The sequence below is a fragment of the Mobula birostris genome, chromosome 20, assembly GCF_030028105.1.
Source record: "Mobula birostris isolate sMobBir1 chromosome 20, sMobBir1.hap1, whole genome shotgun sequence".
NCBI classification, from domain to species: Eukaryota; Metazoa; Chordata; class Chondrichthyes; order Myliobatiformes; family Myliobatidae; genus Mobula; species Mobula birostris.
The window spans coordinates 45,747,398-45,773,631 of record NC_092389.1 but is presented as its reverse complement, the minus strand read 5'-3'; the positions used below and the strand labels follow the sequence as shown (position 1 = coordinate 45,773,631).

The 26,234-nt window shown below is 41.8% G+C and overlaps 1 protein-coding gene across 9 annotated transcripts in view; it reads left to right on the top strand.

The window, feature by feature from the left end:
- Positions 1 to 26,234, top strand: part of snx19b (sorting nexin 19b) — a 190,568-nt gene that overhangs the window by 21,981 nt on the left and 142,353 nt on the right. For 7 of the 9 annotated variants that reach the window (XM_072238546.1, XM_072238547.1, XM_072238548.1 and 4 more), the window contains exons 6-8: positions 5,345 to 5,438; positions 8,188 to 8,371; positions 17,511 to 17,643. In XM_072238546.1, the coding sequence (XP_072094647.1) occupies positions 5,345 to 5,438; positions 8,188 to 8,371; positions 17,511 to 17,643 (411 nt within the window). Of the gene's footprint in view, positions 1 to 5,344; positions 5,439 to 8,187; positions 8,372 to 9,940; positions 10,561 to 10,597; positions 10,983 to 17,510; positions 17,644 to 26,234 lie in introns of those variants that run through there. The other 2 variants (XM_072238554.1, XM_072238555.1) reach the window with 2 other exon arrangements.

The window sequence follows — 26,234 nt, the reverse complement described above, 5'->3', positions numbered from 1 at the left end:
CTCTGTTTTCTGCCGATTAGCCAATGCTCCACCCATGCTAGTAACTTCCCTGTAATTCCATGGGCTCTTATCTTGCTAAGCAGCCTCATGTGGGACACCTTGTCAAAGGCCTTCTGAAAATCCAAATACACAGCATCCACTGCATCTCCTTTGTCTACCCTGCTTGTAATTTCCTCAAAAAATTGCAGTAGGTTAGTCAGGCAGGATTTTCCTTTCAGGAAACTACAAACACTTGTATGCTGGCTTTGGCCTATCTTGTCATGTGCCTCCGGGTACTCTGTAATCTCATCCCTAACAATCGATTCCAACAATTTCCCAACCACTGATGTCAGGCTAACAGGTCTTCTTAAATAGCGGAGTAGCATTTGCAATTTTCTAGTCATCCAGTACAATGCCAGAATCTATCGATTCTTAAAAGATCATCGTTCATGCCTCTGCAATCTCTCCAGGTCCAGGAGGTTTATCCACCCTCAGACCATTTAGCTTCCTGAGCACCTTCTCAGTTGTAATTTTTACTGCACATACTTCACTTCCCTGACACTCTTGAATGTCTGGGATACTGCACACGTCTTCCACTGTGAAGACTTGTGCAAAATACATATTCAGTTCCTCTGCTATTTCTGCGTCTCTCATTACAATATTTCCAGCGTCATTTTCTATTGGGCCTATATCTACCCTCAACTCTCTTTTACCCTTTATATACTTAAAAAAGCTTTTAGTATCTTCTTTGATATTAGTTGCTAGCTTCCTTTCATAATTCATCTTTTCCTTCCTAATGATCTTAGTTTCCTTCTGCAAGTTTTTAAAAGCTTCCCAACCCTTTATCTTCCCACTGGCTTTGGCTTCCTTGTATGACCTCTCTTTTGCTTTTACTTTGGCTTGTCACTTGTCAGCCACGGTAGTATCCTTCTTCCATTCGAAAATTTCTTCTTATTTGGAATATTTTGCACTTCTCTCATTTTTCACAGAAACTCCAGCCATTGCTGCTCTGCTGTCATTCCTGCTCATGTCCCTTTCCAGTCAACTTTGGCCTTTTCCCCTCTCATGCCATTGTAATTTATTTCCTTTATTCCACTGAAATACAGACACACTGGAATTTAGTTTCTCCTTCTCAGATTTCAGTGTGAACTCGATCATAATTGTGATCACTGTTCCCTAAGAGTTCCTTAACCTTAAGCTCTCTTATTACCTCCGGATCATTGCACAACACCCAGTCCAGCACAGCCGATCCCCTAGTGGGCTCAACAACAAGCTGTTCTAAAAAGCCATCCCTAAGGTGTTCTACAAATTCTCTCTCTTGAGGTCCAGTACTGGCCTGGTTTTCCCAATCCACTTTCATGTTAAAATCCCCAACGATGATCATGACATTGCCCTTCTGACACATCTTTTCTATCGCAAGCTGTAATTTGTAATCCACATCCCGGCTGCTCTTTGGAGGTCTGTATACAACTCCCATTCGGGTCCTTTTACCCTCGCCATTTCTTAATTCAACACATCATAGAGACCCTACACCTTCCCATCTTGTCATCCCATTCTAATGATTTAATGTTATTTCTTACACACAGAGCCACACCACCTCCTCTGCCTACTAACCTATCTTTCCGATACACCATATATTCTTGGACGTTCAGCTCCCAACGGCAGCCATACTTTAGCCAAGTTTCAGAAATGGGCACAAGGTCGTACAAGCCAATCTGTTGCTGACTTTCAAGATCGTCCACCATAAGCTGCATGCATTGGAATATATCACTTTTTGTTACTTTCTGTTTTAACTGCACCATGCCTCTATTGCCCCGTAAATCATTCCACTGGCTGTGATTATTCCCTATCTCCTGCCTGTCCTTTCTATCATCTCTGTTGCATGCTATCTTTGATTTATTTCTGTTTTCCCCTTCTTCAGCCCTGTCACTCCAGTTCCTATCCCCCTACCAAATTAGTTTAAACCCTCCCTGACAGCTCTATTAAATGTGCCTGCTAGGATATTGGACGCCTTTGGATTCAGTTGTAACCTGTTCTTTTTGTACAGGTCGTACCTCCCCCAGAAGAGGCTCCAATGATCCAGGAACACGTAGCCCTGCCCCCTACACCAGTCTCTCAGCCACACATGCCTGATCATGCTATTCTTACGCTTGTTAGCACATGGCACAGAGGGCAATCCTGAGATTACTACCCTGGAGGTCCTGCTTTTCAGCTTCCTATCTAACTTCCTGAATTCTTTCTTCAGGACCTCCTCCCTTTTTCTATCTATGTCATTGGTACCAACGCGTACCAAGACCTCTGGCTGTTCACCCCCTACCTTCAGAATATTCTACACCCGATCCGAGACATTCCATACCCTGGCACCTGGGAGGCAATACACCATGTGGGAATCTCTACCAGGCTGACAGAACCTCCTGTCTGTTCCTCTCACTATGGAATCCCCTATGACTACCGCATTCCTCATCTTCTTCTCTCCCTTCTGCACCACGGAACCAGGCTCAGTGCTAGAGACCAGATCGCCGTGGTCATCCCCTGTCAGGTCACCCCCCTCCCCCCCCCAACCGCATCCAAAGTGAGATAACGATACTGAGGGGTATGGCCACAGGGGTGCTCTCTACTATCTGAGCTCTTCCCTTCCCTGACAGTCACCCACTTGTCTAACTCCTGCAGTCTCGGAGTGACTAACTCCCTGTAGCTCCTATCTATCTCCTGTTCACTTTCCCTAATAAGCTATAGGCCACCAAGCTGCAGCTCCAGATCCCTAACACGGTCTCTCAGGAGCTGCATCTCGGTGCACCTGGCGCAGATGTGGCCATCTGGAAGACTGGAAGGTTCCCAGGATTCCCACATTCGACACCCAGAGCAAAGTACTAACCCTACAGACATGCTCTCTATTCCTCAAAAAGTTCAAGGAAAAAAATGAAATCCACTTACCTTGCCGAAGCCCAAATGAGCCAAAGCCGTACCGCTCTGAGTCAGAACACTATGTTTATGACTGCTCAAGAGACAAAACAGAAAACAGTTCTACTTTAGAACATGAGGTACAACTGAATTTCCATTTGACACTTCACAACTCTAAGGATCAATCACTTTCTCTGTGATTCCCTTATCCGTTTGTCCCTGCTCCCTGCAATAAGCGCAAGTACTATACCTGCCCATTCACCTTACCCTCACCACCGTGCAGGGCCCCAAACAGTCCTTCCAAGTGAGGCAACACTCCACCGGTGAATCTTTTGGGATCATCTATTCTACCTGGCATTCCTGGTGTGGCCTCCTCTGAATCATGAGACCCGAAGTAGATTGTAGGACTGCTTTGTCAAACACCTCAGCTCTATCTGCAACATGAGGGTTTCCTGGTGGCCAGCCATTTTAATTCCATTCCCTATTCCGAATCCAACATGTTTGTCTATGGCCTCCTCTATTGCCATGGTGAGGCCACTCTCAGGTCGATGCAGCAACAGCTCATATTCTCTTCGGGTAGCCTCCAATCTTATGGCATGAACATTGATTTCTCCTTCCGGTTTAAAGAAAAATCCCTTCTCCTTCCCTCTTCTTCTTTTCCCTACTCTGGCCTCTTGCCTCTGCTCAGCTGTCTTTCACTCCCTCCCCCCCCCCCCCCCCCCGGTGCCCCTCCTTCCCTTTCTCCTATGGTCCACTCTTCTCTCCTACAAGATTCCTTCTTCTCCAGCCCTATACCCACCTTGCTTCACCTACCATCTCCTCGCTAGTCCTTCTTCCCCTCTCCCACCTTTTTATCCTGGTGCTTTTCCTTTTCTTTCCTGTTCTGAAGAAGGGTCATAGCCCAAAACATTGACTCTTTATTCTTCTCCATAGATGCTGCCCGAGTTCCTCTGGCTTTTTTGTGTGTGTGTTACTCTGGATTTTCAGCATCTGCAGAATCTCTTGTGTTTATGACTGCCGGCTTTTCACTTCACCCCCTCCTCCCCCACCCACCTACCTTCCCCTTTACTTGGCTTCATCTATCAACTCCCAGTTTGTACTCCTTCCCTTACCCCCACCTTATTCTGGCTTCTACCCCGTTTCTTTCCAGGCCTGGGAAGGGTCTCAACCTGAAACATCAACTCTTTATTCCTCTCCACAGATGCTGCCTGACCTGCTGACTTCTTCCAGCATTTTATGTGTGTTAATTTGGATTTCTAGTATCTGCAGAATCCTTTGTGTTTAAGAAATTGTAGCTTATAATTTTTTTCATGTATGTTTGAAAGTATAAAATTATGTTTTTGACATCTCAATTTCTAAAGATCGGGATAAAGATTAGCTTTATTTGTCACATGTACATCAAAACATACAGTCAAATGCATCATTTTGCAACCAAGGATTGTGCTGGGGGCGGCCTGCAAGTGTCGTCATGTTTGTGGCACCAACATAGCATGTCCACAACTCACTAATCCTGAATGTATGTCTTTGGAATGTGGGAGGAAACTGGAGCACCCAGGGGAAACCAGAAACAAATTTAATATCACTGACATCTGTTGAGAAGTTTGTTGTATTGTGGTAGAAATACAGTGCAATACATAATCTATAAATTACAGTAAGAAATATATATAATTAAATAAGTAGTGCAAAAATAGTGAGGTAGTGTTTATGGGTTGGTTTATTGTCCATTCAGAGATCAGATGATGAGGGAAGAAGCTGTTCCTAAAGTGCTAAGTGTGGGTTTTCACGCTCCCACATCTCCTCCTTGATGGTAACAATGAGAAGAGGGCATGTCCTGGGTAATTGGAATCCTTCATGGTGCATGCCTTTTTGATGCATTGACTTTTGAAGATGTCCTCGTTGTTAGGGAGGCTAGTTCTCATGATGGTGGTGGCTGGAGTTAGCAGTCACAGGGAGAACATACAAACTCTTTCCAGTCAGCGGTGGGGATCGAACCTGGTTGATGATCACTTAAATGCGTTTGCACTAACTGCTATGCTACCATTCTGTGTTAGTAACTTCTGTATTGATTTTGTGCGCATGTTCCAATCTTAGTGCTCTGTAAAATTATTATTAGTTTTGAATTGTCTACGGAGGGAAATGGATTGATGATTCTTTGGGTCAGGATTCTTCATCTGGGTGGGGTATCAACCTGAAATGTTGACATGGAGCTGCCTGCCATACTGAGTTCCTTCAGCACTTTGTGCCTTGCTCCATGTTCCACTTTCTGTAGTCTTTTGTGCCAGTGGTTTTTACATCCTGGTTAAATGTGAGTTTTCTCTTAAAGTCCAACTCAATATCAGGGTGAACACCAGGCAGTCCTTAGAACTGAAGGCTGCTGTCGACACATGTTGGAAAGGGAACGTACAGGCCACACATATTGATGCTTTGCTTCCCACTGAAGTACGCTGGCTTTATTTTTTTCCAGATCTCGCCTAAGGTTTGCCTCCAGTAAGATTGCTCCAGCACTAAGCGTTGGAGACATTCAAGCCAAAGTCACATACTGCTACAATGAAAATGCTGTAAGTCTCCAATTATCTTGCTTTATTCCTCCAATAAAAGCCAAACATTGAAAGTCGTTCATTATCGCCATGTGTGGTCAATGTAAGAACTAATTAGCAAGACCTTTCTGACATTGATTTTTATCTCCCAATAATGTTCTCTTCGGCATTCTGAGTATACTTCAAACATATGATGTATCTAAAAGAAGACTATAAAATATTGGAGCAGAATTAGGCCATTTGGCCCATGAAGTCTGCTCCTCCATTTCATTATAGCCGATCCATTTTCCCTCTTAACCCCTATTCTCCTGCCTTCTCCCCATAACCTATCACGCCCTGACTAATCAAGATCCTATCAAACTCCACCTTAAATACACCCAATGACATGGCCTCCACACGAATTCCACAGTTCAGCACCCTCTGGCTAAAGGATCTCCATTCTAAATGGATGTCCCTCTATTCTAAGGCTGTGCCCTCTGTCCTTGACTCCCCTACTACAGGAAACATCCTCTCCACATCCACTTTATCTAGGCCTCTGAACATTTGATAGGTTTCAATGAGATCCCTTCTCATTCTTCTGAATTCCAGTGAGTACAGGCCCAGAGACACCAAATGCTCTTCATACCATAACCCTTTCAATCCTGGAATCATTCTCGTAAACTTCTTCTGAACCCTCTCCAAAAACTGCTCACAATATTCATAAGTGAGGCCTCACCAGTGCCTTATAAAGCCTCAGAATTACATCCTTGCTTTTATATTCTAGTCCTCTTGAAATTAATGCTAACCTTCCTCACCACTGATTCAAACTTCAAGGTAACCTTTCGGGAATCCTGCATGAGGAGTTCAAAATTCCTTTGCACCTCGGACTTTTGAATATTCTGCCCATTTAGAAAATAGTCTACACTTTTGTTCCTTCTACCAAAGTGCATGACCATATGCTCCCTATTATTGTTTTCTGTCTGCTACTTCTTTGCCCATTCTCCTAATCTGTCTATAAGTCCCCCTGCACCCTCCCTGTTTCCTCAGTACTACCTGGCCCTCCACCTGTCTTTGTATCATCTGCAAACTTGACCACAAAACTATCAATTCCATTATCCAAATCATTGGCATATAATATCAGAGGAAACGGTCTGAACACTGACCCCCGCAGGACACCACTAGTCACTGGCAGCCAATCAGAAAAGACTCCCTTTCTTCCCATTGTTGCCTCCTGCCAATCAGTCAATACTCTATCCATGCTCGTATCATTCCTGTAATACCACGGACTCTTATCTTGTTAAGACAGCACCGAAATTGAACTCTGAACCCTGACTCCCTAAACTATAGTAGCATTTTAGTAAACTCTTTGCTACAATGGCGCTCTTGTTTCAGTGTAGTGTGTAAAATGGGGCTCTGAGTTTAAAAGGAGTGCAATATATGGCACCACGATGTTTTTAAAGGGAGTGTGAGAAATGTGTGCCCAGTGAGTTTAAAGGGAGTACGTGAAATCAAAGATCAACTTAATTCACCCTAGGAGAGTTCTAGTTTTTAACTGCTATCTTGTGAATATGTAGCTCGTAATTTCACGTCTTAATGGACTAGTTATAATGTTGTTTTCTTCTTGTATGGTGAGTTTGTGGAAATATAATAAAGCAGCTTGTTAGTGTTTTTAAAAAAATTGATTTCTGTATTTTAACACAGATGGCATTACAAATTTTTCAAAAGAAATAAATTAATTTGGGAGGGGAAATATTCAGCAAAATTATGTAGAACTGTCATATCCAATATTTGCAATGATACTATAGAGAGTGTGCAGAGGAGATTTACAAGGATGTTGCCTGGATTGGAGAGCATGCCTTATGAGAATAGGTTTAGTGAACTCGGCCTTTTCTCCTTGGAGCGATGGAGGATGAGAGGTGAACTGACAGAGGTGTATAAGATGATGAGAGGCATTGATTATGTGGCTAGCCAGAGGCTTTTCCCCCAGGGCTGAAATGGCTAACATGAAGAGGCATAGTTTTAAGGTGCTCGGAAGTAGGTACGGGGTGATATCAGAGGTATGTTTTTCACACAGAGAGTGGTGGGTGCGTGGATGCACTTTTAGTAATGGTGGTAAAGGCGTATACAGTAGTGTCTTTTAAGAGACCCTTAGATAGGTACACGAAACTTAGAAAAATAGAGGGCTATGCAATAGGGTAATTCTAGGCAGCTTCTAGAGCAGGTTACTTGGACGGCACAACATTGTGGGTCGAGGAGTCTGTAATGTGCTATAGATTTTTATGTTCTATGTACATCACATACAGTGCCTTGAAAAGGTATTCAGCCCTCACATCTGTTTTCACATTTTGCTGTCTCATTTTGTAAATTTAAAATATATTGAAATAGGACTTTTTGAGCTAATCTACAATATTGTACATCATGTCAAATCAAAAGAAAAATTCAAGAAAAATTCCAAAACCTGTCAATAATTTACTAAAAATTAAAAACCAAAATTTAGGTTGTAAAAGTATTCATCTTTATAATTATACGCTAACTTTCCTCAAATGCAACCTACTGTATTGCCTTACCAACTTACCTAATTTGTGGATGTAGAAAATTGGAGAATCACCTGCTTTCAATGAATTTTTAAGAATAAATACCGCACCCCCCCCCGCCCCCCGGTAAGGTCCAGCACTATGGGAGATTTTCAACTGACCAAACCAAATCTTGCTCCATCTTGTTGTGCAAAGCTAATAAAGACGTATCCAAAAAGGTTACTTGATCTTGTTACTAAGTAACTGTTTTTATTCAGTTATCAGAAGGCCTTTCCATAGCAGCCATGGAGGACTTTATCTCTGAACAAGAAAAGCTGCTGGGAAGAACACAACAGAACTTGAAGGGAAGGGCGACAAAAAGTGATGCAGCTAAAGAATATGGTTCCTTGGACAAGAGGCTGCAAAGCAGTGAGCCATCTTCCAACCAGTACCTAAGTTCTGGTAAGCATTTGACCCTGACTAATCACTTGGTGTTGCTTTGTATTTACTCAACAACAGTTGTTATATCACACCTTTAAAATAGCAAACCATCCAAAGACAATTCCAACAAGCATGTGAAACTGAGATACAAAAACAAATGCAAGGGATTTCAGAGATTCCAGAAATGCAAAGCAACACACACAAAATGCAGGAGGAGCACGGTAGGCCAGGCAGCATTTACGGAAAAGGATAAATAGTCGACGTTTTGGTACGAGACCCTTCATCATGCCCAAAACATTGAATCTTTATTCCTTTCCATCGATGCTGCCTGGCCTGCTGTGTTCCTCCAGCATTTTGTGTGTATTACTCTGGATTATACATAAATAAATGTTAGTCTGGATGATCAAAAGCTAGACCCAAGAGATGGGCTTTAGGAAGCATCTTTTTTGCACCGCGGACTGGTTTAATATTGACAAATTGACAGTATTCTTGTGGGGGGGGGGTGTTCAAGTTCAACAGTGTGTGACGGAATGAGGAAAGGAGCAGCTGACTCGTATCGTTTCATATCGTTTCCTCGCGGCCTGGTAGCACATGCTTTGCGGCCCGGTGGTTGGCGACCGCTGACGTAGAGGGCCAAAGGGCCAGCTTCTGTGCTGTGCTACGAGTCTATTGATATGTTCTGTCCAGAGATCCAGCTCTGCACTCACCAACACACGAACCATTAAAATTAATTGGGGAAAGGATAGTGTCCCATTGTGGGTATGTCTTCCAGAAGTCTGGGTGTTTCTAGTTTTTGAGAATATGTGACAGCTTATTAATAAGGAAAACATTGTGTGTTAATATTTCTTGATCATTCTTAACAGTCTCTTTTGTTTGCTACATGAAATGCCAACACATTCTTTCTCCTCCAGCTGCATTATTGAGAAGGATTTTGGTTTTATTTCTACATATCCTCCACATGGTCTATAACTGACTGTTACAAAGCAGTCTTTGACTCATTGTATTGGAGCTGTATAGTGCAGAAACAGACCCTTCAGCTTACCAACTCCAAGTTGACATCTTTTTGCCCATTTACATTAATCCAGTTTGCCTGCATTCAATCTGTATGTGGACATCAGTGTTTCCATACCAGGCTGTGATGCAACCAGTTAGGATGCTCTCTACTGTGCATCTATAGAGGTTTGTCAAAGTTTTACTGGCATGCTGAATCTATGCAAACTTGCAAGAAAATAGATGTGCTGTCATGCTTTCTTTGTGATGGCACTGGTGTGCTGGTTTAGTTGACATTATGGTGCATTGCACAGGATATGTTGTGCTCATTAAGCTGTCAACTTCAAAATGAAATTTTAACCCTCTGTTGTACATTGATGTTGAAGACCTTTGGGAACTGTTTTAAAGAAGGGCAAGGAGGTATCTTGTGTACCTAGCTCTTTTATTAATGCAGCACACACAAAATGTTAGAGCAGCTCATCAGCTCAGGCAGCATCTGTGAAGATGAATAAACAGTTGACATTTCATGCCGAAATCCTTGATCAAGACCTGATGTAAGGGTCTTGGTTCGAAACATTGACTGTTTATTCATTTCCATAGGTGCTACCTGACCCATTGAGTTCCTCCAGTATTTGTGTGTGCTGCATTAATAGGTACATGGATTTCTAGCATTATGCTAGGAAGAAGCCAAGCTCTCTTCTCACTGCTGAAATCAGGAAGGAGGTACGGGAGCCTCAGGACCCACACCACCAGGTTCAGGAACGGTTATCACCCCTCAACCATCAGGAAGGAGGTACGGGAGCCTCAGGACCCACACCACCAGGTTCAGGAACAGTTATTACCCCTCAACCATCAGGAAGGAGGTACAGGAGCCTCAGGACTCACACCACCAGGTTCAGGAACAGTTATTACCCCACAACCATCAGGCTCTTGAACCAAAGGGGATATCTTCACTCACCTTCTCTTTCCCCATTACTGAACTGTTCCCACCACCTAAAAACTCACTTTCAAGGACTCTTCATGTCATAATCTCTATTTGTTGCTTATTTCTATCTTTCTTTTTTTTATGTATTTGTACAGTTTGTTGTCTTTTGCACACTGGTTGTCTGCCCCGTTGGTGCAGTCTTTCTCTGATTCTATTATTGTTATTGGATTTATTGAGTATTCCTACAAGAAAATGAATCTCAGAGTTGTATATGGTGACATGTATGTACTTTGATAATAAATTAACTTTGAATTTTGAACTTTGATCCACAGAATCTCGTGTTTAATTTTTATTAATGCCGCAAGTTTTCATCAATTTACCTAATGTTGGCATATTGCTATTTGTAGGAGGCAGCCTCATAGAATTGGATGTCACTGCTAGATTTGAGCTAGAAAAACACTTAATCAAAAAAAGACAAAAATCACCCTGTAAGAGTCTAGAATTATTTTTTTGGGTTGCTTTGAGGAATACCCATAATATACTATCTCCACTAGGTGGAAGTACAGCACTGCCAATACCAAATTCTGTGTTGACACAGAATGATCTAATTAAAGAAAGCGTAGTCATGAAATTTTCTCCATTGTCCAAATGTTAGTTATTATACAGGGTGTTTAATAAATATATATTTTCAAAGGTAGAGGAAGATTGTAATTGATCTTAATTTTTTAAAAATACTTGTAGTTTTAACACTTTTTTTGTCTCCACTGTCCAATGGTAACTACACTCAGAGGCCACATTTATTAGGTACTTCCTGTGCCGGATAAAGTGGTCACTGAGTGTATGTTCATGGTCGTCTGCTGCTGTAGCCCATCCATTTCAAAGTTTTGTGCATTCAAAGAGGCTCTTCTGCCCACCACAGTTGTAATATGTGGCTACTTGATTTACTGTTGCCTCCCTGTTAGCTTGAACCAGTCTGGCCATTATCCTCTAACCTCTCTAATTAAGGAGATGTTTTTGCTCACAGAACTGTCAACTCCCTAGATTTTTTTTTGAACCATTCTCTGTAACTTTGGAGACTTGTGCGTGAAAACCCCTGGAGGTCGCAGCTTCTGAGATGCTCAAACCACCCTGTCTGGTAACAATCATTCCATGGTCAAAGTCACTTTGATCACATTTCTTCCCCATTCTGATGTTTGGTCTGAACAGCAACTGAATCTCTTGACCTTGGCTGCATGTTTTTATGCATTAAGTTGCTACTACACGATTGGCTGATCAAATACTTGCATTAATAAGCAAGTGTACCTAATAAAGTGGCCATTAAGTTTTGCTTGTGTTTGGCTGACAAAATCTGCTTGAAATTTTCCCCCATCTTCATTTTTTTGGTGATTCATTTGTAGAATTTATGAACCCCCTGAGAGACGTACGGAGTTCACAGATGACAGCTGTGACTTTAAAATTTATCACCAATATAAGAGGTAGCAGGAAATTGGTAATAAAAATTAATGCCGACTACACTCAGTGAATTTGTTTAATTTGTTACTAGTCAGTTTAAAACATCAATATGCTTGCATGGAAAATCCTTCAAAATGTAGTGGATATGGTCCAGTCTATCACGGGTAAAGCCCTCCCCAGTATTGAGCACATCTACATGAAATGCTGTTGCTGGAAAGCAGCATCCATCATCAGGGATCCTCGCCATGCTCTCCTCTTGCTGCTGCCATCAGGACTTACACCACCAGGTTCAGGAACAGTTGTCACCCCTCAACCATCAGGGTCTTGAACTAGAGAGGATAACTTCACTCAACTTCATTTGCCCCACAACCGATGGACTCATTAAGGACTCCTTATCTGATGTTCTCAGTATTTACTGGTTGCTTGTCTGATGTTTATTTATTTATTTATTTCTTCCTTTTTGTATTTGCACAGTTTGTTGTCTTTTGCACTCTGGTTGTCCACCCTGTTGGTGTGGTCTTTCATTGATTCTGTAATGGTTATTTAGTGAATATGTCTGAAAGAAAATGAATCTCAGAGTTGGATATGGTGACATGTATGTACTTTGATAATAAATTTATTTGAACTTTTGAATATTACCACACTGCTGCCTGAAAGCAACCAGATTATATCCTGTTGTGACTATATGTGCCTCTTGTGACCGGAGGTACTGTGTTTTGCATCTTGGCACCCAGGAGAATTATGTTTCAATTAGCTGTATATGGTTGAATGATAATTAAACTTGCTCTTTTAATCTGTTGGTTATAAATTTATTATTGGAACAATATGTTTATTATATTACCTAAAGTTAGATTTTTAAAAATTCTGTAAAAGAAACATGTTTTTTATAGTGTTTCATCATGACCTTGGGTTCCAAATGGTTTTACAATGGGCTGGATTGTATTGGATCCAATTTACCATTAGCCCATGTTACCTTGAGCCACATGCAGAGGGTTGACTGCATCTTCTGAAGAGGCTGACTGTGCTATAAGTGGTGAAGAAACCTCAGGAGGTGGATCCTTTTTACCCTGATCTCACATCGCCCTGATTGCCTTTTTGTGGCTAAGATTTTCAAAATGTTTAAAAATTCCCCCGATGGAGACATTTATAAATAGTTCAAGTACAGTGAAGTAGTTAAAAAAATAAATCTTACCAAATTATAAGGTTCAAATTTTAAAATACTAGAAGTTAATTACCATGTTGAACTGAAGTAAAGAAAGACAAACCACTAACTTACATTTACTTTTTTTTGGTTAAGGTATGTGACTCAATAAAATAAGTTGGGTACATAAGAGATTTTGCAGATGCTGGAAATCCAGAGCAACACACACAAAATGCTGGAGAAACTCAACAGGTCAGGCAGCATCAAATAGTTAACGTTTCTCAGCCCAATATGTGGATAGTTTATTCCCCTCCATAGATGCTGTCTGACTTGCTAAGTTCCTCCAGAATTTTTGTTTTAAAATAAAATGGCTTGTACTGTTTATGCCAACGATCCCTGATGTAAAATAATGAGAGACTAGATGCAAAGTGTATCTGCGCTTGAAGTGACCTCTGCTTTTTAAAGTCAAAGTCAACGTACATTTTATTATCAAAGTATGTATAAGTCATACAACCTTGAGATTCTTTTGCTTAATGGTCAGCCACAAAACAAGAAACCTGAAAGAATGTGCGGAAACGGGAGTCAAATCAAGTCATGCAAGCAATAAAGCAAGCATCAGCATTCAGAATGAAATTGAATCCATAAACCCAAAGCCGGGAGCAGCCAGAATGGGCCCATAGTCTCCGTCTCAGTCCATTGCACAGAGGCAAATTGCCGTGAAGCCGGAACAGACTCACAGCCTCAGCCTCAGTGCCGAGAAGAGCGGAGTAAAACGTCGTGGAGCGGAACCGGCTGGACCCTTGCCTTTGGTCCCGACACCTTGCCTTTTAAGACCATCTGGCCTGACGTTTAAATTGTCCAAGCACTGGGTTGTCCCCAAACTTGGGCGCCGCATCAAAGCTCGGTACTGCTTCCGGCCCATACTTGACCTTTCCAAATCGGCACGGTGCTTCGATGGATAAAACCTTGCTCCCAGTTTAGGTGGATGGGCTCTGAAACAGCTTCAGCTTTTTTCCTCTCCGCTCTCTCCTGCTATGTCTCCGATTCTGACTCCATCTTCTCCTGCAGCACGCCTCAACCTCACTCCGGCTCTGTTTAGCACCTGTACGCCTCAACCCTCAGGTCGGCCTTGCCTTCACTCGCCTCTTCATTGTTTACGGTGATTGTTTACCAAAATTTTCCATATAATAAGTGTTATTAATAGAATATTTAGTCAAATTTCTTGCTTTGAGAACCACCAGTAAGTTGTAGCGCATGAAATTGAAGATGAGCTGACCTACGCGGAGAGTGTCTACAGTGGTTCCTCATGGAACTCCTAATCAGAACTAAGTACACTTTGGCTCAATGAATGGTTCACTTTTGAAAGATTCTACATTCAGCTCATTTATAATTAACTGGGAATTACGCTTTGAGTGAGGGTGCATCAAGAAGGAATATTTGCCAGAACTGTGCTCACAAAATGACAGCTGCTTTTAAAGTTTATCAAAGTCAGAGAAAGTAGGAATTTGGTAACAAGAAGTCACTTTATAGCCTGCTGTATCCGCCTGTGATTTTTAAATATCTGTTTAATATTCTATCTGAAAGCTCCAGTAAGAATCAGCGGAGAGCATGTGCTCAAAGTTCAAAGTACTTGTATGTCACCGTATACTACCCTGAAATTCATTTTCTTGCAAGCATTCACACTAATTGGGTGGCAGGGTGGAGATCGGTTTTTACCAAAGGAAGTGTAAGATGCTCCTTTGCTCCACTAGTCTGCAGGTCACCTTTGTAAGGTGTGACCCATTGGGTGGCTAAGCAGGTGGTACATGAAGTCGTATGAGCAACTGGTGCAAATCAAAAGTCCTGGTTATGTGGCCACTGATACCTGGCAGATGATCTCTGAAGAGTATTGATAATGGCTGTGGTCACCCATCTTGTAAAGACAGTGCCCAGAAGAAGGCAATGGCAAACCACTTCCGGAAAGAAAGAGAAAAAAAAATTGCCAATTAACAATCATGCTCAAGGAAAGATGATTGCCTACGTTAACGAACAAACAATTCACACTTAATAGAAATAAACACTGTAGAATCAATGAAAAGTTGCACAAAATAAAGACAGACAATGTGCAAATACGCATAAGAAAAAAATCAAAATAATAAAAAATAAGTAATAAATATTGCGTACCTAAGTTGTAATGACCTTGAAAGTGAATTTATAGGTTGTTGAATCAGTTCAATGTTAAGTTGAGTGAGGTTATCTGCTCTGGTGTAGGAGTCTGGTTGAGGTGTAATAGCTGTTCCTGAACCTGGGGCTCCTCTACCAGTACCGAAGAGACCTTCAAAAGGTGATGCCTTAAAAAGGTGACATCCGTCCTGTAGGATCCCCATCACCCAGGACATGCTCTCTTCTCATTGCTACCATCCAGGAGAAGGTACAAGAGCCTGAAGACACATACTTAATGATTCAGGAACAGCTTCTTCCTCTCCACCTTCAGATTTCTGAATGGACAATGAATTCAAGAACACTACTTGACCATTTTTTTTCTTTCTCTCTTTTTGCGCTACTTATTTATTTTTATATATACTTTTTGTTGTAATTTATACATTTTCATTATTATGTTTTGCAATGTACTGCTGTTGGGGGGGGGGGGGGGGACATATTTCATGACATATGCCGGTGATACTAAAGGTGATTTTGACTCTAACTCCTGATGGCAGCAGCAAGAAGAGAGCATTGTGCCCTGTCCCACACAGGGATTTGACCCACACACTTCTTAATTAGAAGCAAGAACAGTTTAACTTGACCACTCTACAAAGTAACCTGACATGAAAGAAATTCTGATACAGACACTTGACACTTTACACTTTCATAACTTCAATAAATCCCATTCTGGACAAGGACCGTAAAATACATTCCAAGTGCACCTCTATGGCTGTTGCTGCATTTTTACAATTTCCTTTTTTTATGAATCTTTTTATTGATTTTGAGAAAACATATATGCAGATAAGGGGAGAATTATCTCAAATATATATCAGCAACAATATAAAATAGATATCATCATAATCATACATAGTAATAAGAAAATATGCAATATATAATAAAAAAAAGGACAGCTAATTCTCCTCTTATCAATTCATAAGGACGTTTTTACAATTTCCATTGGTTTCAGGTGAGCCAGCTGATCCTTTAACTCACAAGAAGCATGAAGCTAATCAAAGTTTTGTATTCCCGTTTTCTTTTAATCATTTTCTGTTTATTCGTGCTAAACCCAACTGGGCATCTACTAGAGCATGAGTTTGTTTGAAAGTCATAAATTAGGAAAGGTCTGTCAATAACTTTGTTTCTAAAATATTCCTTTTTTGATCCTCTATTCTTTCTGTGCTGTGAGTTCCTCATGATGTCTTTGGCAAATCAATTCCTAACTTTGGAATATATTGGTTATTTGTGCCTATATTACACAATAACTTTGCATTACATCCTTCGTAAGTAAATTCAGTATTTTATTAGATTAAATTAACTTTATTTGTCACATGTACATTGAAACATACAGTGAACAGTATCGCCCTGTGCCAAGGACCAACAAAGTTCAAGAATTGAGCTAGAGAAAGTTCTCGAGTAACTTTTCGCTATGTCTCATAACGAACAATATTTGACTCTGAGTCATATGCGCATTCATTTTACTTGCTGCAAGGGAAGACTAGCAGCACATGAGCTGATGATAGCTTCAGGAAAACAGACAGCATAGTCACTCCTTTATACTCAAGTGAATGCTACTTTGCATCAGTTCTTCAAGGTCAGGGTGCATTCTATTTGCCTGCTTAATCAGTGTACTTGGCATTCTTCTAGAAACACATCTGCTTGTCTTTACAGTTTGTCATATACTCAAGGTCAATCTGCATCATGTTGCACGAACACCATTAGCAAAGCACTCTGGTGCGATCCACGTTCCATTTTGTTACTGACAAAAATGCAATTCTTTACCAGATAGATCGATACTTTATTGATCCCAAAGGAAATTACAGTGTCGCAGTAGCATTACAAATGCTGATATACAATTATTAGAAGAGAAGTAAGAAGGAATAAAAAATAAGTTACCTCAAACAGTCTAACAGGAGGGGGTCATCACTTTCCCGGCTATAGGTTGACTCATTATAGAGTCTAATGGCCAAGGGTAAGAATACCTCTTAGAGCTCTTTGGAGTACGTTTCCACACAGTCCACAGGCGTCACCATGCTTCCAGAGCCAACTTAGCATGCCTGCATCTCACTAATCCTAATGTGGGAGGAAACCCACGTGGTCACAGGGAGAATGTACAAACCCCTTACAGGGTGGGAATTGAACTACGATCAGTAATCGCTGGTGTTGTAAAGTATTGCGCTAACTACTACGCTACCATGCCACCCTGCAAACAGACCTCAAAATTACTAAAGCAGAAATTTAAAAAACTGAAGATGCTGGAGTCTGGAACAACAAGCAATCTGCAGGAAGAACTCTCAATGCTGTTCAACTCCTGAGTTCCTCCAGTAGGTTGTTTGTTGCTACAAAATTATTAAATGTGCTTATTATAAATAGGCTATGAAATACTTCCTGAGGCTCACGTTATAATGAAAAATCTTTGAATTTTGATTTTTTTAAATTGAAGATGGTGCTTGTTTCTATTTCCATTATGACAGAGGGGTCTGAAACAGTCTTGGCAGATGTTGCACTTGATCTTGTCTGCTTGTTGATGAAGGACCACTGGAACTGGCTGTGTACTGAGAACATGCAGAAGCTCATTCGGCTGCTGTGTGGGACCCTGATAGAAAGGTCAGTGAACCAGTTCATAGCTGAAATACAAACTCAGGAGATTCTGCAGATTCTGTAAATCATCTAGAATAATGCAAGAAATGAATAGCATTTTATGCAAATGTAAAGCATTTGTGTCTAAGGGGAGAGGCAAAGACTCAACCATGCTTAAAATCTTTGTCTATACAGTGAAATATGCATATTGCTGAATACAGGATTTAATATTTTATGACTAACTTTATGTCAAATTCTTCCATAATTCGTGAATCAGAAAAATTACCAAAGCAACACACCCAAAATGATGGAGGTGTTCAGCAAGTTGGGCAGCATCTATGGAGATTGGCTGAGACGAGACCCTTCATCAGGAATGGAAAGCAAGGGCATAGATTCCACAATAAGAAGGTGGAGGGAAGGGGAAGGAGTACAACCTGGCAGTTGATAGGTGAGACCAGCTGAGGGAGAAGGTGGGTGGGGAGCAGAGCTCTGTGGGTGGCAATGGTAACATACAGGTCTGACACAAACTCTTGTATCACAGGGTCAGGATGTAAAGCTGAGAGCTGCTCAAGCAAAAGCAACATTGGTCTCATTGCTACAAAGATGTAAGAAGCTGATAAGTGGAAGAGGCAAAAGGCTGAAGAAGAGGAATCTAATAGGAGAGGGCAGTAGACCATGGGAGAAAGGGAAGGAGGAGGGGTACCAGAGGGCAGTGATAGGCAGGTGAGAAGAAGAGAAGGGGAGCCAGAATGGAGAATGGAAAAAGAGAGGAGGAGGAGAAATTGCCAGAAGTTAGAGAAATCGATGTTCATGCCGTCAGGTTGGAGGCTACTGGGATGGAATATGAGGTGTTGCTCCTCCAACTCGAGTGTGGCCTCATCGTGGCAGTATAGGAAGCTACGTTTGCTCACTGGGAAATGCTGCCTATTGCAGATGGAGCAAAGGTGCTCAACAAAGCAGTCCCTCCATCTGCGTTGGGTCTCATTGACATAGAAGTGACTGCACCAAGAAGACCAAATACAGAAGATGACCCTTGCAGGTGAAGTGTTGCCTCACCTAGAAGGACTGATGCACAACATATAGTTGTTTATGATGCTGTGAAGCACAGTTTTGAAAGATTTAGTTTATGACGTATGTTGTATTTATATCTGAAGTTCCATGCCATCTCCTGTTGACCTGATGTTAAATAAATCAAGACTTGCCTCAGTTACTCGCAAGGAAAATGGTTTGACAATTATGCACCAAAAAGACTAGTGATTAAGGAAACCAGACAATGGGACTTTTTAAAAGAATTCCTGAACAAAAATGGTGATGAATGGAGTGACAAAACAAATGAAACTCATGAATCTCCCTCTTACCTGAATATCGATTTCTCCAACTTCTGGTAATTTTCCATCCTGCCTTCTCTTTTTCTCCATTCTTCATTCTGGCTCCCCTTTTCCTCCAACTCTTCTCACCTGCCTATCACCTCACCCTGGTGCCCCACCTCCTACCCTCCCTCCCGAGGCCAACTCTCCTGTCTTATCAGATTCCTTCCTCTTCAGGCCTTTTCCACCTATCACCTGCCAGCTTCTCACTTCAACCCATCCACCTTCCCCCTCATCTGGTTTCAACTATCATCTGTTCCTCTCCTCCTTATTCTTACATCTTACCCCTTCCTTTCCAGTCCTGATGAAGGGTCTCGGGTCTGTTTATTCCTCTCCATTGAAGCTGTCTGACCTGCTGAGTTCCTCCAGTATTGTGTGTGTGTTGCTCTGGATTTCCAACATCTGCAGAATCTCGTGTCTCTCATATTAGAATATTTTCTCAGTGTATTAACTAAATATGAGATTTAGTAATTTTGCAAAAGATAATTTAAACTGAATAAATACAGCAGCCCCAAAATTGGCAGTGATTGTTATTTGGTCCAGATAATTGTGTTGCAAATATTGAAACACCAATAAACATTGAGAACAGAGTGAGGCTGGATGCTGCCTTTCAACTATATTTTAATAAAGATGCAAATATAAATAATAAGTGGAAGTGCTTTTGGAGAGAGAAGGCATTGAGACAGAGGTGAGTACATTTTTTCTCCAAGCAGGAAGCTCAAATACAATCAAAGTATCAGAAAAAAAGTTTGTTTATAAAATGTATGCATTTATTTTTGTGATGTTTAATTCAAAACCACAAAGAAGCAAAGTTTTTTTTCCCCTTGCTAACCAAGGTGTCTCTTTTAATTGACTTTGTCTTTAGAAATGGTAATTTGATAAAGTGCTTTAATACAATAACTGTGTCCTGGGAAGTGCAAAGTTTATTGAAAAATAATTTGTTATAGTTTATCTTGTATAAATACTAATACTAATCTGTCATAATTTATCTTGTATATATGCTACTACTAAACAATTATTCAGTCACACAAGTGAGTTACTGAGAGTACTTGAGAACCTGAACTGAAGCAATTCTTTAATTTGAGTATTTGATTTTAATTCGTATGGGTGGACTTTTTACGAAAAGTATGTTACAGTGTTTCATCCCTACACAAAGTCCTCTACATGAAGTGAATGTGTAAGCACTGGAATATTGTGTTCAGTTATGGTCACCTCACTACAGGAAGGATGTGGAAGCTTTGAGTGCAGAGGAGATTTACCAGGCTGCCGCTTGGATTAGAGAGATGTCTTATGAGGAGGGGTTGAGAGAGCTAAGGCTTTTCTCTTTGGAGCGAAAGAACATGAGAAGTGACTTGATAGAGGTGTACAGATTGAAAAGGTCAGGCTGCTGGAACTGGAGGTGAGGTAAGGGCAGGTTCTGCTCGCTGCTCTGCGCTGAACTGAGACTGTGGCCTACTCCGGCTGCAGTGACGCCTGGCTTCGCGTCTGTGGCCCTGTGATGTTTACTCAGCTCTGTGATGAACTGAGGCTATGATATGCTCCAACTGCAGCATAGTTTTAAGCTGATTTGAGGAAAGTATTGGGGGGGGGGGAGAGTCAGAGGTAAGTTTGTTTTTACACTATGCAGCTGGGGGTAGTGTGGAGGCGGATGCACTGGGGAGACAAGAGACTCTTGGATAGGCACACGGATGAAAGAAAAATGGTAGACTATGTTGGAGGGAAGTGTTAGATTGATCTTAAAAAGGCCAGTACAACATTGTGGAGTGAAGGACCTGTAATGTATTGTACTGTTCTATGTTCACTGTACAAGGCTGGCTGATCAAAGTGTGATTAGACAAGAAAAATGCAGAAAAGGTGTCGAACCCCTAACTATTTTGTGTAAAGCCCAGTGGTGTATGCCGGCTGATTGTATGAGGGAAACTTGGCTGCTGTTGAGGTCAGAGATTGGATCCAGCTTTTGTAATCCACACTGTGGTGCAGAAATGTTAATGTGAATATTAGTGGGATATTATTGCACTGAGGTGTAAAATAAATCTCTTAATATTGGTTCCATATATTGAATAAGTGCTTTACTGAAGAATGATTTTGAAACATCTGGTATGAATCCGTTTAATTTAATAGAAATGTTAATTCGTTCTGGATTCTATAGATTAAACCTTGGGATTTAATTTCCATGTTTAATTTTCCTTTTCTCTTGTGACAGATTGTTTAGAGCTGGGAATTGTTGACTAGAAATTCAATAGCATAATGGTGGATTTCAGGGCATTATCCAAGTGAAAATGATCTATTTCCTTCAAAGTCAAATGCTATAACGGTCATTTCTGAGTCACTTTGCATTGCTTTAGAAATTTGACCAGGTGCTTCCTGGCGTCAATCACCTTCCCACCCCAAACACTATTTCCATATCAGGGCCGTAACAGAATCAGAATCAGACGCAGGCTCTTTGTGGTTGTGGGACCTGCTCCCAGGGGCTCATGACTGGCCGCTTTTTGAGATCCCATAGGAGTGGCCTAGAAGACGAGTGCGCCTTCGGGGTTCTGAGATTTCGCAGCCCTGTGAAATGGCTGGCTCTATGCCTGTACAGCTGACTGAAGCGTCACGGGAGAAAACGGAACATCAGGGGCAGCCGATCAGCTGTTGGAGGCTGTGTACTCAGTGAATCGCCTTAGTCCTCTCTCTCTCCCCCTCTCTCTCTCCCCCTCTCTCTCTCCCCCTCTCTCTCTTCCCCCCCTCTCTCATCCCCCCTCTCTCTTCCCCCCTCTCTCTTCCGCTCTCTCTCTCTTCCCCCTCTCTCTCTTCCCCCTCTCTCTCTTTCCCCTCTCTCTCTCCCCCCTCTCTCTCCCCCCTCTCTCTCCCCCCTTCTCCCCTCTCTCTCCCCCTCCCTCCCCCTCCCCCTCCCCCCTCCCCTCTCCCCCTCTCCCCCCTCCCCTCTCCCCCTCTCCCCCCTCCCCTCTCCCCCTCTCCCCCCTCCCCTCTCCCCCTCTCCCCCCTCCCCTCTCCCCCTCTCCCTCCCTCCTCCCTCTCTCCCTCTCCCTCCCTCCTCCCTCTCTCCCTCTCCCTCCCTCCTCCCTCTCTCTCATTGCTGATTCTCGGGTTAGAGAACTTGGTGGGGGAGGGGATAAAAAGGCGGCGCAACAGACTTTATCATTATAAATTAGCGAGTTGTTTTGTTATGTCTTCCCTCTCACTGTGAAAGGGGGACACCTTTTTCCCTTTATTACGGAGAGAGAGAAAGCCTGTGGTATATCAGATTGTCGGGTGAATGATTAGTTTTTGTTGGACTGCAGACAGTGGTCTCTCTTGGGGGCTTTGGTGGGTGGAAGGTGCTGATGCTTTTTTGGGGAAGTGGGTGTGGGAGGGTCGCTGTTTTGCGCTGCTTGTGTGTGTGGAAGGTTTTTACTGTCACACATTCTTTGGGGCACTCTTCTGTTTTCATGGATGTCTGCAAAGAATGTATATTGTATACATTCTCTGATCGTAAATGAAACCGTTGAAACTATTGAAACAGGTTTAATATCATTATAATACATCGTAATAAAAGCTATAAATAACAATAGGAAGTATATATAAAAAAATAAAGTAAATAAGTCATGCAAAAAGAGAGGAAAAATTACTGAGGAAGTGCTCATGGGTTCAGTGTCCATTCAGAAATCAGATGCTGAAGGGGAAGAAGCTGTTCCTGAAACGTTAAGTGTTTTCAGACTCTTGTACCTCCTCCTTGATTGAAGAGGGCATGATGTTGTTACTGAAGAATAGTCCTAATGTGATACTGATGGAGGACTTAGATCACATCGCCGTGGGAATTTCCCCCTGGGATCAATAAAATATGACTATGACTATGGAAGCTGGTCTTTGGTCAATCTTGAGGCAAAATTGTTTTTCAATTTCAAGTTCAACCATACACATCAATACAGCCAAACGAAGCAGTTTTCCTTTGGGGCCAAGGTGTAAAGCACAGAACCAACAGTCACATGCAGCACATCTGGCACATATGACTACGATAGCAGTCAAGCATACAGTGACACAAAAAAATTTGCCAAATTCCCTGAGTGTCATGCCCTGTAGATTAATGGTGCATGGGATTTTGTCCTGGAGCCAAGTTTCTGTAAGAACAAGCAAGCAGCAGTTCGTCATCACACACTAGTGCAGCTGCAGATGAATGCACTCCAGCTTGTCCTTCCCCAAGCGAACATTGGAGGGCAGCAACAGTGGGAGGGCCAGCCCCCAACCCAGTACGTTAAGACTAGTATTGCCGTATATTATTTTTTGTGACTATGTTTTATTGCTATTGTAATTATCTATGCGCCTTGTGTCGTCCCCTAGCGTTAGGTTTCTTGCTGGGTCACAAGCATTCCACCATTGATCCTTGATGCAGTAGAGTGCACTAATCTGTGGGACCCACAGCGGCTCAATACCCCCTACTGAAAGTACTAGAGCCAGATTTTCCTTTGGTCCATTTGGCTGCTCCCCATACTGCGTCTAATCCTGCTTGTGGCTGCCTTGGATTCAAGGACTCTATAACTCATGTTGTCAATATTTATTTATTTAATAAAAATAATTTGTTATTTTTGTATTTGCACAGTTTGTCTTTTGCACATTGATTGTTTTTCTATCTTTGTCATTTTTTATTGATTGCATTGCTTTCTTTGTATCCACTTTGAATGCTCACAAGAAAATGAATCTCAGGGTGACCGTATACGAACTTTGCTAATAAATTTACTTTGAAATTTGTAGCTCAGCCTCAAAAACAGTTAGTTCTCCCAAGCTGTCAGGTTGAGCAAAACCTCCAATACGTGCACTTCACCTAGTGTCACTTAATATGTATAGAGTCAGTCTATGTATATAACAGTTACTTGTGCAATGTGTTTTATAGAATTGCGTTTATTGTGTTCTTTATGCTTACTGTGTTATTTTATGTTGCACGGGGTCCAGAGAAGCAATAATTTTGTTCTTCTTTAACCTCATGTACTGAAGAATGACAATAAACAATCTTGAAAAGGGCATTTTCAATGCAGCCAGAGGTTGTGGGCTTTGGGAAGAAAGGGGTTTTCAGTGGACATTTTGTGACCAAAATAGCTATTTGGTGCCCTATTGCTTTGCACATATAGAATACCCACTGGATGATTTAGATTTTTTAGTTCTGATTCTTTGATCGTGTCTAACAAGCCTGATAGAGTTCTTTGAGGAGGTGACCAGGCATATAGATGAGGGTAGTGCAGTGGATGTGATCTATATGGATTTTAGTAAGGCATTTGACAAGGTTCCACACGGTAGGCTTATTCAGAAAGTTAGAAAGCATGGGATCCAGGGAAGTTTGGCCAGGTGGATTCAGAATTGGCTTGCCTGCAGAAGGAAGAGGGTCGTGGTGGAGGAAGTACATTCAGATTGGAGGGTTGTGACTAGTGGTGTCCCACAAGAATCTGTTCTGGGACCTCTACTTTTCGTGATTTTTATTAACGACCTGGATGTAGGGGTGGAAGGGTGGGTTGGCAAGTCTGCAGACGACACAAACGTTGGGGGTGTTGTTGATAGTGTAGAGGATTGTCGAAGATTGCAGAGAGACATTGATAGGATGCAGAAGTGGGCTGAGAAGTGGCAGATGGAGTTCAACCCGGAGAAGTGTGAGGTGGTGCACTTTGGATGGTCAAATTCCAAGGCAAAGTACAAAGTAAATGGCAGGATACTTGGTAGTGTGGAGGAGCAGAGGGATCTGGGGGTACATGTCCACAGATCCCTGAAAGTTGCCTCACAGGTAGATAGGGTAGTTAAGAAAGCTTATGGGATGTTAGCTTTCATAAGTCGAGGGACAGAGTTTAAGAGTCGCAAGGTAATGAGGCAGCTCTATAAAACTCTGGTTAGGCCACACTTGGAGTACTGTGTTCAGTTCTGGTCACCTCACTATAAGAAGGATGTGGAAGCATTGGAAAGGGTACAGAGGAGATTTACCAGGGTGCTACCTGGTTTAGAGAGTATGGATTATGATCAGAGATTAAGGGAGCGAGGGCTTTACTCTTTGGAGAGAAGGAGGATGAGAGGAGACATGATAGAGGTGTACAAGATATTAAGAGGAATAGATAGAGTGGATAGCCAGCGCCTCTTCCCCAGGGCACCACTATTCAATACAAGAGGACATGGCTTTAAGGTAAGGAGTGGGAAGTTCAAGGGGGATATTAGAGGAAGGTTTTTTACTCAGAGAGTGGTTGGTGCGTGGAATGCACTGTCTGAGTCAGTGGTGGAGGCAGATACACTAGTGAAGTTTAAGACACGACTAGACAGGTATATGGAGGAATTTAAGGTGGGGGCTTATATGGGAGGTAGGGTTTGAGGGTCGGCACAACATTGTGGGCCGAAGGGCCTGTAATGTGCTGTACTGCACTATTTCTATTTTCTATACAGTAGGTGCTTCCATCAATTGACATTTCAATATTTCGAAAAATAATTTATTAGCAAAGGAGTTGCTATAGCCGCCATATTGTAAAGTCATGAAATTGTATAATTAATATAGAAGTTGTATCAGTTTCAAAGTTCATAGTAAATTTATTATCAACGTACATAAATGTCACCATATATAACCTTGAGATTCATTTTTTTTGTGGGTATTCACAGTAAATTCGAAGAAACAAAATAGAACAAGACGGAGAAACAACCAAATTGCAAAAGACGACAAACTCTGCAGATACAGAATGAAAAAAATAGTAAATAAACATTAAATAATGAGAACATAAGATGAGTTTTTTCAAAGGTAATTACACTCTAGCTTCATTGTTGGATGACTTCATGATAGGTAATATTCTGTTTATGTTCAGTAGTAACCTGTTAATCTAATCTTATTTATCCTGTATTTGAGGTCCGTTGTTGCAGCTGGTTGAGACTGTAACTGTACTACTTGTGAACACGTACACAAAATACTGGAGGAACTCGGGTCAGGCAGCATCTATGGAGAGGAATAAACAGTCGACGTTTCAGATCGAGAATCCCTGACTCTTTATTCCTCTCTTGAGATGCTGCCTGACCATAGAAACCATAGAAACTACAGCACAGAAACAGGCCTTTTGGCCCTTCTTGGCTGTGCCGAACCATTTTCTGCCTAGTCCCACTGACCTGCACACGGACCATATCCCTCCATACACCTCCCATCCATGTATCTGTCCAATTTATTCTTAAATGTTAAAAAAAAACCGCATTTACCACCTCATCTGGCAGCTCATTCCATACTCCCACCACTCTCTGTGTGAAGAAGCCCCCCCTAAT